This window comes from Podarcis bocagei (assembly GCF_964188305.1).
Source record: "Podarcis bocagei genome assembly, chromosome: 9".
NCBI classification, from domain to species: domain Eukaryota; kingdom Metazoa; phylum Chordata; class Lepidosauria; order Squamata; family Lacertidae; genus Podarcis; species Podarcis bocagei.
The window spans coordinates 63,158,668-63,171,988 of record NC_138134.1 but is presented as its reverse complement, the minus strand read 5'-3'; the positions used below and the strand labels follow the sequence as shown (position 1 = coordinate 63,171,988).

At 42.2% G+C, this 13,321-nt stretch overlaps 1 protein-coding gene across 3 annotated transcripts in view; it reads left to right on the top strand.

The window, feature by feature from the left end:
- CCSER1 (coiled-coil serine rich protein 1) overlaps nt 1-8,487 on the top strand; it is a 740,630-nt gene extending 732,143 nt beyond the window's left edge. For 2 of the 3 annotated variants that reach the window (XM_081206994.1, XM_081206993.1), the window contains one exon: nt 2,338-8,487. In XM_081206994.1, the coding sequence (XP_081063120.1) occupies nt 2,338-2,823 (486 nt within the window). In that variant the 3' untranslated portion in view covers nt 2,824-8,487. The remainder of the gene's footprint in view (nt 1-2,337) is intronic. The other variant, XM_081206995.1, reaches the window with a different exon arrangement.
- The last annotated feature ends 4,834 nt before the right edge of the window (nt 8,488-13,321 follow it).

Below are 13,321 nucleotides of genomic sequence, written 5' to 3'. Positions count from 1 at the left end.
CCTGACTCTGAGTCTGCTTCCTTGGGGGTTATCCAGCTGGTGCCTCCCACTTCTCCCCTGCATCCAGCCAGTTCATGACACCACTAGACTAACTGAAACTCTTTCTTCCTCCCCTTGATATTGTTCGGCTTTTTCTGACAGTGAGGATCCTCAAAATAAGTCTCAAATTTTTATGTTAGGCAAAAAATAGCAAGGCTTGAAAGGGCTGGTTTGGGGAAGGGCTATTGTTCAGTGACAGAGCACATGCTTTGCTTCTGGAAGGTCCAAAGTTCAATCCCTGACATCTCCAGGTAAGATTGGAGAAAATTCCTGTCTGGAATCCTGGAGAGCTACTGCCAGTCATTTTAGACCAGCTTTCTCTAGGCCTGTGACCACCACTTGTTTCAGGCTGCAACTCCCATCATCTCCCATCCAGGGTGGTCAATTGATAATGGGTGTAGTTCAACATATCTTTAGGGCACTAAGTTGGGGAAGGGTGTTGTGGTTAATATGGAGCTACATGGTCCAATGGCCTGACTTGGCACGAGGAATATTTCCTATACGCTTGGATGAACATTCTTGATAGCTTTACCAAATTGCACCAAAAATGTCTACTGCAGCTCCTTAGAAGTGACTGCTCCACTAAAACATACCCAGCTCTGCAATGAGTGTGTGCCCTTCACTTGCCCAGTGCTTCCAAAATAAATAGCTGTTAATAAAAGCTAAGAAACAATAGAAGTAGAAAACTTACAAAGCATGCAGCTTTGGGGAACTCTGAACTTCAAGCACCGCAGATCAAAGAAGCTTTTGTGGCTTCCTTAGATTTAGTTTCAAGTGGCCGTATCTGAGTTCTTAAAAGAAGCAGAAATGAACACGTCAAAAGACATCCACTGTGCCGGTTTGCACTGAATCTAGGCTAATATTAGTTGGGTTTTTGAAGTATATGTAAATGCCAGATTGAAGGAGCAAACAAATTGGGAAAGGATAGAACAAACGTCTAATTATAGTGCCTAATAACTTAAAGGACAGAGTACAATGGACTCCTTTTACAGCTAGTTCTCACACATGAACTGGAGCTTTAAAACGGTAATGTTACTCTAGCTACTGAAAGGAGACAAACTGAAATGTGCTAATTGCGGTGCAAGTTATGACATACCTTTTAAAGAACTCCCTTGAAAGTTTGCATGGTCTGCATCTGGGGAACGAGGCATATTTAGGCTTCTCTCTGTCACTTCTTTTTTCTCTCAGCCTTTCATGCATGCATAGTTTAAGAGATTAGCATGAATAGATTTTCGAGTTGCGTGTGTGAGAACCTGACATTGTGCATTGTGCTGTGTCTTTACAACAGAAGAGAAGCTTTGCTGGTTGAATTTTACCTTTCAGCAGATGAGCTTTCCTTTCTAAAAGGAAGGTTTTTAATGTGTCTTCTCTTGGGGGAGAAACATAATTGCAGGGACGGGATGGAGATTGCATCCTGGTGCTTCTTTCTAATTTAATATGGGTCAACTTTGTGTGCAAGTGAGGGTTTTCCCTGGAGAACATGGTTGGGACTCTGATCTCAGCTTTGGACCTGTTTTATGTTACAAGGAGGAGGGTGGGCTCCCACTTCACTGTGGCTCGATTTTACTCCTGTTCAAGAATTTATCAGAGTGATAATCATGCCATCATGAGGGTAGGATGACTGCTGAGAGTACTTTCTCTAATAATGTCACTAATACCTGGGGGAAGAGCAACATTGGTGTGAGAAGTAGCCTGACCTACCTAATTACTTTCCTTAGAAGTTCTGTATAGGAAGCTGCGTTATAGCAAGTGAGATTTTTTTTGTCACCGAGCCTGTATTATTTCTGTGACACAAACTTTGGGAAGAAGCATAGTTCAGTGGAAGAGCATCTGTTTTGCATGCAGAACATACCATATTAAATCCTCTAGGGCGAACTGATAGAGCATCCATTTGAGTGCCACTGCCAATCAGTGTAGACAATGCTGAGCTAGATGGACCAACAGTCTGATTCAGCATAAGGCCATTTCCTGTGCAACTAAGACGTACCAAAAAGTCCCCTGGGTCTGAGAGGGAGATATTTCACATGTTATCTGATCCTGGAGTTATAGCATGCTCTCTACCACTGAACTATCACAGTGACTGCAAAAGTCCTCCATCCTTTGCTTAGTATGCCTAAGGATTTCTGACAGCTTTTGATATTTGTCTCTGTCTAAATCAGCCATCGGTGAAAATGCCTAGTCTGTTGCAAAGCTGCAGACATTACAGGGAACATTTTGCATCCTCCAAGCTGCCTTGCTGTTAATACGTTCTGTTACTAATATTTCATCTCCTCCCTTTTTCTGTTTTCTTTGCCCCAGGCTACATATCTAAACAAAATGGTGAGCCAAACTCTCAACACAAAGGACAGAAAGTCAGCACATACACCCACCGAGGACCATTTTAGATATTTGCCGGGCAACCAAGTAACCTCCCACGAAAGCAAAAGCTGCCAGCTGTCAAGTGTGTGCCTCAGCAGCCTCCTGAAAGAAAAAGAAATCGTGGAGGTTCTCAAGCACACAAGAGAGACTTATGAAGCCCTGACTTCAGAGGTTAGCCAGAACGGCTTAGAAGGAGAAGCGCAAAGTGGCTTGAAGCCGACAGCCAAGGCCGAGAATCTCCCTGCTTTTCCCGGGGCTCCGAAAGATCAATCTCCTGTCCCTCGGCAACATTCCACTTTCATAGGGAGGCTGGGACAGCCTCCGAGAGGACCAATCTCCTTACACATGTACAGCAGGAAAAACGTTTTTCTTCACCACACCCTTCACACATCTGAGCTTCAGACTTTGGGCCAGCAAGATGGGTAAACGGAGTTGGCACGTATTTATTGACGACAGAGCCCTACATCTGGCTTAAGGGGCCATGATGCTAATTTAAAACAGACTTTTTAAGTTCTCATCAGCTGCTACCTACATACTGTTTTGAAATTAACTATTGTTGTCTATGAAATCTAGGCGATCCCTGTAAAGTAAGGACTGGGAGTGGGGAGGTGGGAGGCTGGGTGGGGGCGGGGGAGGCTAGCATGACTTAAATGAGTAGTTGAATGTCTTGCGGAATTCACCCGAGTGTGAAATCCTGGATTTAAGGAAGTTGGTGACAAAAGCTCTACTGGCTTCATAGTGAATGGATGGGACCATCTTGATGGAACGTCCAAAAGACGCCCAATGTTTGTGTGTGTGTGTGTGTGTGTTTCCCTACCGTCAATCACTTGCATACCTAAGATTTCTGAACGCTATGTCAAATATAACATTCTGTTCTTTTAATAATGTTACTGTGAAAGTAGATGTGAGGAATGAATAGAGAATTTAGTAAAAGGGGAGAAAAAGAAACTCCCCCAATGGTACAAATTCAATCGAGGAGGTTTCAATGGCCTGTTTGGTTGTATTTTGGTTTCATTTTGTACAGTGAAGCTTTTCTCACTCATCATCAGACACAGCCTGCTTGCGCTTCCCATCTTGGGCAAGAAGCATAACAGTTTATTGGGATACTTGAATGAGGTGATGAACCTCCTCCCCACACTTAGAAACCTTTTGGAAAAAACCTAATGCAGCTGGCAGAAAGTGTAACAGAATGTCCATCCTTTGCTGAGCTTATTCCCTTACATGCGATGCAACAGTGGCCGCCTACTCGAATGGTTTTAAAAGATTAGACAAAGCAAGGTTATCAATGGCTGCTAGTCATGTTGGCTATGGTCACTATTGGAAAGAGGGTTGCTGGGAATCACAAGAAGGGAGAGTCCTATAGCCCTCAGGTCTTGCTTGTGGAAATTACTTTACCAGGGTGATGAGTGGATTTCCCACACCAGACAATGTGTGTCCAAGTGAAAGCTGACCACTTTGTCATGGATAATACCATATGCCATGATGGTGAGTAATATACAATGTCAGTCATACTCAAAGCAGTCCCATTGAAATCAATGGACAAGTACATAATTTTCAGTGGGAAAATTCTGAGTATGGCTTAGTTAGATATCACTCATTATTCAGGGATTGATATAATATGTGTAGTGGGATACTACTTCAGTATTTGAGGCCAAGTTCTAGAGTTAGTTTGCCAGGCTTTTTCAGTATCTATTTGCACTTGTTTTTCTAAATCAGTATGTCAGTAAATGGAAACGGAAGTATTGGATGCCATCAAATTTAAGAAAACAGTGGATTTCTAAAGCTGCATTTGCCATTGATAAACCAAAATGCTGTAAGAGAAGAGTGCTTTGCAAGGGGCCACATAATTGTATTTTTAGCATCATATCATCATAATGGCATACAGAACACTGTTCTTAAAAGAACCAGAAATGATTCCACAATAGCATACAAGGTCTTTGTCAATGTCTTTATCGGGCTACTTAGCTAAGGTGGCCAAAGGTGGCAATAAGGAATGTTAAGCTTTGTTGAAACATTGCATTAGATTCTCACCCCAACTGTTCTATATTCTGTGTTGAGAAGCAGGTGTGCATATTCAGATCCGCTTGCGTATTTTGAATTGTGAGCAAAAAAGCATTACGTGGAATTTAAAAACACACACACACACACACACACATCTAGAACACAGTTTTCCAGCTGACATGACCTGTGCTGCATTAGATCGTTCTTTGTACCTTTTAACCGTGGGTCAGAATATTCAGTTTTGTCAACTCTAGTCACCGCTTGAGAATGGAAATGGGATCCAGTTCATCCTTTCACCAACACCAACACCACTCCTGGCTAGGTGATTGGTGCTAATAAACCTGCTCCCATTGAGTATGTTTCTTGTATATTTCGTGTGGCGCTCCTTATACACCACAATTCTATTCATGTGTTTGGGTGAATGTGGGGGGGGGATTAAAGGGGTGTGGGAAAGCGCACACACACCTGCTCCCTCCATGGCTCTGCACATGCTGACTCATCTTCTGAGCTTTGCATATTGTGCATGAAGAGGCGAAGGGAGATTCTAACAGTTTTTAGCTAACTGTGCTTGGAGGTTTCCTTCTCACTGGGGACCCTTCATTATTCAGTATGCTTAGTATCAGAACACAGGAAGATCTGCAGTAGAGTCATCAAGAGTTGGGCCACTGGGGGCGGACCTTGTACTCATGTCTGCTTCCCACTTTAAGTGTACATGCATTCACTCCAAATACATAAACAGAGCATCATGCGCAAAGCCTCAGTCCGGGGATCTAGAAATTGGGATCAATGAGCTTTGATATACCAATGCAACTTAAGAGCTCAAACTGGAAAAGTTTGGTGGAATCAAGAATCATACGAACAGATTGGCAAGATGTTTCTAATTCTAAAAAGCAAATTTTATGAAATGAAACAATATGAATAATGCTGAAATTAATGTTCCAAGGCTGCAAGGCTGTGCCTTGGAATGAGTCCCATACAAAAAAAGGTGATTATTAGACTAAGTCTGTGTAGGATTGGTGTGAGAATATGCTTGAAAATACTTGATGACAATTCAAGTTACATACTGTTTTGTCAACTTGATGGGAGACATTCATTGTAGAAAATCTGGCAATTGCAGCAGAATAATTTAAATAAGTATTGATAAACTTCATCTTACATAATGCATTTCTCTTGGTCACATTCTGGCTATGATTGTTAAATACAACTCTATTGTATTTACAAGGATGCAAGTCCCATTTTATTGAATGGATGTTATTCCCCTAGTAAGCGTATGTGGGACTGCTGCTTTTGGACCGCCAACTTACTAGGGAATGAATGCCACTGAACTTCTTGAGAATAATTTCTGAGTTATATGCATTAAAATGGCACCGTGAGAATATGAACTCCCTTTGGGTTTTCAGAGATGAGATGAAAGAGAATGGTTCAAATATTGGAAGAAAAATCATTCTCGAGCAGATGGTGTGTTACTGTGTTCACTTGAGAGTATTTTTGGAGTCAGAGTGGCGTAGTGCTTAGGGTGTTGAACCTGGACCAAGAAGAAGAAGAGTTTGGATTTGATATCCCGCTTTATCACTACCCAAAGGGGTCTCAAAGCGGCTAACATTCTCCTTTCCCTTCCTCCCCCACAACAAACACTCTGTGAGGTGAGTGGGGCTGAGAGACTTCAGAGAAATGTGACTGGCCCAAGGTCACCCAGCAGCTGCATGTGGAGGAGCAGAGACGTGAACCCGGTTCACCAGATTATGAGTCTACCACTCTTAACCACTACACCACACTGGCTATGTGGTGCCAGAATTAGGACCTCTACTTATATGAAACTCACTTACTAGCCTTGGGCCAGTCATGCATTCTCAGCCAATGCAACCTTTGAAGGGTTGCTATGGTTTAAGCAGACAAAGTGATTATGATTTAGATTCACCCATCTAGATCAGAAAGGGTGGCCTGGTCCATACCTGTCATCACGACGCCACTCTGCTCCACAAGGCAGCATAAAAATCAGTGAAGTGTATTTTTAAAGCATGCTGTCATTAGCATGATTTCAGTGTTCAGTTTCATGTTTTCCTCTTCTGTTAATGAAACAAGTAGACTGAAGAATATATTGGCCTACTGTTCATTACGGATTTCAGTCTCGGTTGTGGTAAGAGTTGCCCTATTTCAATTCTGCCCATTTTTTTGATTATCATTCCATAATCAAAGCAATTCTTTCCAGGATTCAAATGCACTATTCTACAAAAATAAAAAATAAAGCTGCATCTTCCATTTTATACATATATAATGCTTGTTTATTTCTCGGCTAGGCACTGTTTGGATTACGTTTTGTAAGCGGGAGGGGGGATAACTGTCTAAAGCTATGAAAAGGAAATTTCAAAATGCTACTATTTTCTTGACGGGATTTTTTTTTAAGCTAAAAATTATTGGTGAACAATTAAAGCAAGGGATAGCTGCTAGGCTTTTATCCACTTGTAGCTGTTTTGTATCAATATTTTTAGCATTGTTATAGGACTTCTTGTAATACAAACAGGCTGTTTTCCCTCCCACAAGGGTGGCAGCTGTGTACAGTGTAACGGTACCTAAAAAGCAAAGGTGCTTTTGCAACATCCTCTTGTGTATATTGTAACTCATAAGACAACCTTGTGGAGGCATTCTTTCAATGAATGGATTCCTTTGTACTGAAATCTCTAGTTTTCTAAGCCAGTTCTCTGTATAAAAATGATTTATACATCTTTCCAAGGCTGTACATATCCAACCTTCTGACATCACGCAAGGGAAAAGGACTTCTTATTTTTTGGCAGATATGTCTCTCTCTCTTTTTTTTCTTTTTTTGGAATATGTCTATAAAACAAAAGCTTAAGTCTTGTAAAACATCTAAGGCAAATTGCTTCTTCCAGAGCTGCTATCAACAAGTGTGACTTCCAGATCACAATGGCAATGTAATTGATATTTTAAGGAGAAGGGAATCCTTCAGGGAGAGAGAAATGGGTTTCATTTCAGTCAAACACCCTGCATTTTCCCCCTTTCTAAAAGCAAGAAAAGGTCCGGTGCAGATTCTAAACAAGCTTTATAAATTAGAAGCATATCACCACCACCACCACCACCACCACAATAATAATAATAATAATAATAATAATAATAATAGGAGTTATTCAGTAAACTCTATGGTGCTACCAGTAACTTATGCTATGTTATAATGGCTTCTAGGGCAGCATACATCCTTACTAGAAAAGTAAAAGTTTATCCTGACCATGTCCGACTGAGAAGACCTTAGTCATGACCTACTTACATCCCACTGAGTGACTTCTGCTAGAGCCTGCCCACTGAAGTATATGTGTAAGCAGAGAGTCAAAAATAGTTCATTCATATTTAGCTCGCCAAGCAGTGCACTGGCATACAGGTGAATTTATTCTAGCTACTACAACAAGGATATGCATAGCAATGGATAGATCAAGCTAGGTCCTTTTCATGTCATGTCAGCTTTGCTCAGTCATCAATTCCTTCGGTCCTCATTTGCTATGCAAAAGAAAGCACACACAAAAACCCACGCACACAAACCCTGCATGCAAATTGTACAATTAGTATGCACTTTCCCTGATTCTTCACCTGGAGGAGAAACGATGGACAGATCGTAATAGATAGGCCTCTTTTTTTCAACATTAGCAATGAGCAACTATTTCCCAGGTTTCAAGCCCATTAATCACTTTCCAAGAATTCCAGATAATGTTTCCAAAGCAAAAAATAAAATAAGGCATGTTGTTCTTAGGTGATGTACAAGCCTCATATGATCTCGTTTATTTCAACACATTTATCTTTCCCAAAAAGCCTTCTGCCTAATTCCCCAGTCCACATCCAGAAAACGAAACCAAGTTTCAGTATGCAATACTGCATATACTCATATTCATTTCTTATTACCTTTAGGATTCCCTTTTCTCACCTGCTCTGTTGCCTTCCTCTACTGTCAAAATAAAGAGACTGTAAGCTCCTCGAGGGCAGGGACTATTTTTTATTTTATTTTTGCTTATGTTACCCTGTGAAGTGCAATGTAGATTGATGGTTGTGCATAAATATTAAATGATGCTAATGTGGAGCCACTGAGGGGGACTGATTGTTTCAAAGTTTGTTCAAGCATTACCTGCATTTTCATACATATAGCAAGAAAATAGATTTATACCAGGGTCAGACTATTTGCCCACTATTGTCTTTTCTAGGGGTGCAGAGGCCCTTACAATGTTCTTGGATTACAGCACCCATCATCACTGACCATTGGCCCTGCTGACAGAGTTGGAGTCCCACAAACATCTGTGAGGACACAGGTTTTCCCAGCCCCTGTTTATTCAGAATTGCCATGGCACTCCAAAATCTCAAACAGAGCTCTTTTTCATCGTGTTATACCTATTCCTTTTAACTGAGAAATGCTAAGGACTTACTCAGAGACAATCTGAATGCAAGGCATGTGCTTTACCACTCACCAATGCTCCCAGCCACCCAGGGAAGGTTATAGATAAAAAAAGAATCCCGTGTGGCCTAATTGCATGAGCCATCTTGCAGATAATTCTTAGACTGAAGTATAATGGCTGCTTTGGCATCGCAGCATCATGACCTGCCACCTCACACTGAGCGCTGCAGCTCATAATTGGACAGATGATTTCTTAATTATTACACACATTGGGTGGATGAGTGTTTAACTATCATGGCTGGCACTTTAGAGCTCACGAATTCTCCCCACCATCACTGTGGTGGCATGTGTACCATGGAAGGTCTCCAGCCCGGCAAAGAGCCTAAGAGACATTTGCCATTCAGATTTAGACTTCCCTGATGAAAATTGGATTTCATGTAGGGTACCAGGCAACAGCAGAGACCCACCAGACATTATAACAGCATTTCCTATTATACAAACTAAACATACTAATTGATTTGGACAGCTTCATAATGTGATTGTTTTACCCTATGAGGATTTAAAATGGCTTGGTCACCACCACCCTTCACAATCTTCCTTTCTAGCAGTAATAAAAATGGCTTGGGTGATGCTTTGCTGTACAGGTGCAACAAAACGTGTCTCCATCACAGTTTCTCCTCAGTAAAGGTAAAAGTATAGGACCCCTGGATGGTTGAGTCCAGTCAAAGGCAATTATGGGGCTGCAGCACTCATCTCGCTTTCAGGCCAAGAGAGCTAGTGTTTGTCCACAGACAGCTTTCCAGGTCATGTGGCCAGCATGACTAAACCACTTCTTGCACAACAGAACACTGTGAAAGAAGCCAGAGTGCACGGAAATGCCGTTTACCCTCCCACAACAGTGGTACCTATTTATCTACTTGCATTGGTATGCTTTTGAAGTGCTAGTTTGGTAGGAGCTGGGACAGAAGCAATGGGAGCTCACTCTGTCGTGGGGATTCAAACCACCAACCTTCCGATCGGCAAGCCCAAGAGGCCCAGTGGTTTAGACCACAGCACCACCCATGTCCTCAGTACATTACCCTCAGCACTAGATGCCATTTTGCTTTTGCCTTTTGCAGCTGATTGGGCCCTTCAGAGGGTCTTTTAAAGACCCCCCACCCAAAAAAATCTGTCAATATGTACAAAAAAGGAGGCAGAAAGAGCTGGTGGGCAATAAACACGCAGCCCTCCCCCCCCCTTACCCTTGTCTTGCTAAGTTGTCAGGTTTTGTTTTCCACTCCGTTTCCTTAAATAATCCCCTACACTTTCTTTTCGTGCTTATTATCCTATTATAGTAGCAGTGCTATACCTTGACACAGTTTTCCCCATCCTCTTACCCATAATATTCTCCAGGTTGCAAAAAAGAAAAAAAGGAAGAATAAATACAAGTGGGTAACTACTGATATTTCCAGTGTCATTAAACCAAGAAACAAGACAAAACATTGAGCTCGAAATAAGTGAGCAACAGATGTTTTGCAGAAGCCTGATGGAAGGGATAAGAATGACAGATTGGTAGTTTGTTCTCCCTTCTGACGGTAGCAGCACAGCATTGTTCTCAGTCATATGCAATCAAGCGGAGCTTATGAGACATCATGTTCTAGTAAATTAAAAGAAGCAAAAGAATGCTATGACTTAAGGTGGGCGGTTATCTGTAATAGGGGTGCATGAGCAATTTGTTGTCACCCAACCTTACTGCTATCTGAGAGCAAGAAAAGCAATCTTCAAACGGACACTAATGATAATTTAGCTTTAGGGTGGGAAGGGAGTTACTACAGCCAAAGCCGTAGTATTAATCTTCTCTCCCTACTGAATCTGGTGTTTTTGCAAAGTTTCCTTCAGGAACCAACTCGCTGAGAACAGGATTACCTTTTCACTCTATTTGAGATCAAAGCATCTGAGGATAGAGTACATTGGATAAAGGGAAGTTGCATTGGGGGAGGGGATTAGAATCCTCTCCACCAACACCCTTTCTTTGACTTAATTTATTTATATTAAATTTCTATGCTGCCCTTCCTCCTAAAGGAGTCCAGGTTGGCAAACTTCAAAGTCAAAGCTATACAATTTAAAACAAAAAACCTATTTAACTCACTTTGAAAACAATTTTAAACCATCTTAATTTAAACTATAGATTCTTAGAACATCTCAAAACATGTAAAAGCAATCAATTTCAAGGTTGCCATGGCCATCAAATGCCTGGGTAAAACAGAAATGTCTAAATCTCTCCTGGGAGTCAGTAGTGAGGAAAACAGACACACTTCACCAAGGGCAGCATTCCACAAATGGAGAGCCATCACTGAGAAGGCCCTGTCACAGGTCAATGACAAACAGGCAGCAGCCAGAGGCAACTAGGGGTTGCGGCGCTCATCTTGCTTTCAGGCCAAGGAAGCCAGCGTTTGTCCACAGACAGTTTTCTGGGTCATGTGGCCAGCAGGACTAAACCACTTCTGGCACAACAGGACACTATAATGAGTGCCAGAGCACATGGAAACCTCGTTTACCTTCCCGCTGCAGCAGTACCTATTTATCTCCTCCCGCTGGTGTGCTTTCAAACTGCTAGGTTGGCAGGAGCTGGGACAGAGCAATGGGAGCTCAACCCATCACGTAGACTCGAACTGCCAACCTTCTGATCAGCAAGCCCAAGAGGCTCAGTGGTTTAGACCACAGTGCCACCTGCAAATGTAGCTATCTATGGGCTCATGCACACCTTTGTCCCATGATTTCTAGGCAAGGGTCCAATAGGTTTTTCTTTTGTCCCATGGCTTTCCATTGGAAAACACACAATTTACTGCTGAAATGGAACCTACATCAGTTAGGTTTTCTGCGGGTTGATGTTGTTAGGGTGTGAAACCTAAGACGCTGGCAAGTTAGCAATGTCATGTGACTTTAAGTAGTCAAGCTTGTTAAGTTGTTAAGTTGTTAAATTGCTCAGTATATAAAGAGTGTTTGTTTTCTCTGTGTGTGGGGCGTGAAGCAAAAATGTCCGAAAGCTCTGGAGGTGTTTCTGTTATCTTTCTGCAATAAACCTGTCTTTGGAAAGACAGGCTTCCCTGTGTCGTTATTTCTTTGCTGCTGAGACTCTGAAGCTTGTACTGCAACAAGAATCTCTGCACTGGACTTAATTAATACTCTGCAAAGAGAGCTGTTGCTGGTGGCACAGCGGAAGCGTTTACTGGACCAGTACACAAACTCTCTTAGGTTATGGATCCTTCTACGTTTCTACAGCTGTATTGTGTGCAGAGAAAGTGAAAGCAGCTTTTGGATGAGAGAAGACCGGCTTGGTCGTAAATCCAGCTCTTAGAGGAGGCTGGAGGCGTCTGAAAAGTGAGTAAGACAAATCCCAAGGGGAAAGAGAAGAAAGGGCACACAGAGGGAGTAGCAGCAGACCCCAAGAATGGCAGCGGAAAATTTCCAGGTTCCCTTTACAAAGTTGAACTCTGCTAATTACGTGCAGTGGTCTAAGAGGGCTCAAGTCTGGTTGGAAGCCAAAGAAGTGTGGGCTGACTATGTCCAGAGGCGAAAGCCGTTTGTGGCTGTTGCAGCAGATGCCACAGCAGAGCAACAGGCTGCTGCACATGCTCAGAACAGGGAACATGATAAAATGGACACTAAAGCTAGATGCATGTTGATGGTATCGATAGACGATTCCCAATTACCTCATGTGGAAAATTTAAGGTCTGCATTTGAAATTTGGGAAGCTCTTAGGCGAATTCACCATAGAGCCACGCCCGGAGAGAAGGTGAACATTATACGTGCTTTGTATGAGTTGAAACTGAAGCCAGAGGATAGTGTGGTTGAACACACGTCACAGATGACTGAGTATTTCAACCGACTGTCATCTTTAGATGTGAATTTTCCTGAAAATATTAAAGTTTATACTCTGCTTAGCAGCCTGCATGCAAGGTTTGAAAACTTAGTACTAACTTTACAAGTTTTGCCAGAGGACCAGCTGAATATGAATTATGTGACTGGTAGATTGTGTGAACAAGAATATCAACATCATCGAAAACGTATTGATAATTCAAATACCCCAAGGGTTGGATGTTCAGATAATTCCCAGCGTGGGAAAACTAGCAGGCAGAGCTGTAAGGAAGCCTCACAAGTGTCTGCTATGGCCAGCAAGTCATGTTTTCGATGTGGAAGCAGGTTTCATTTGATAGCAAAGTGTCCAGAAAAGCAACAGGAATTACAACAGTTCAAGGCCAGTTTCCGGAGTTACAGGGGAAGACGACATGAGAACTACAAGAATCAACGCTCCAGAGGGGGAGCAGGTGCTGATAAGGGACTATCTGCAATGGCAGCACAACAGAGTCCTAAAAGGAGCCAACAAACCTTGAAGTGGATAATTGACAGTGGAGCAAGTCACAGTTTAGTTCCACCGACATCTAGGGGCCGCTTGATGAACTGCAAGACATTGCCAGTTGCAAAAACCGTGACTATAGCAGACAATAGTAAACGAGAAATGAACCTTAAAGGCACAATTTATGTTAACTGTTT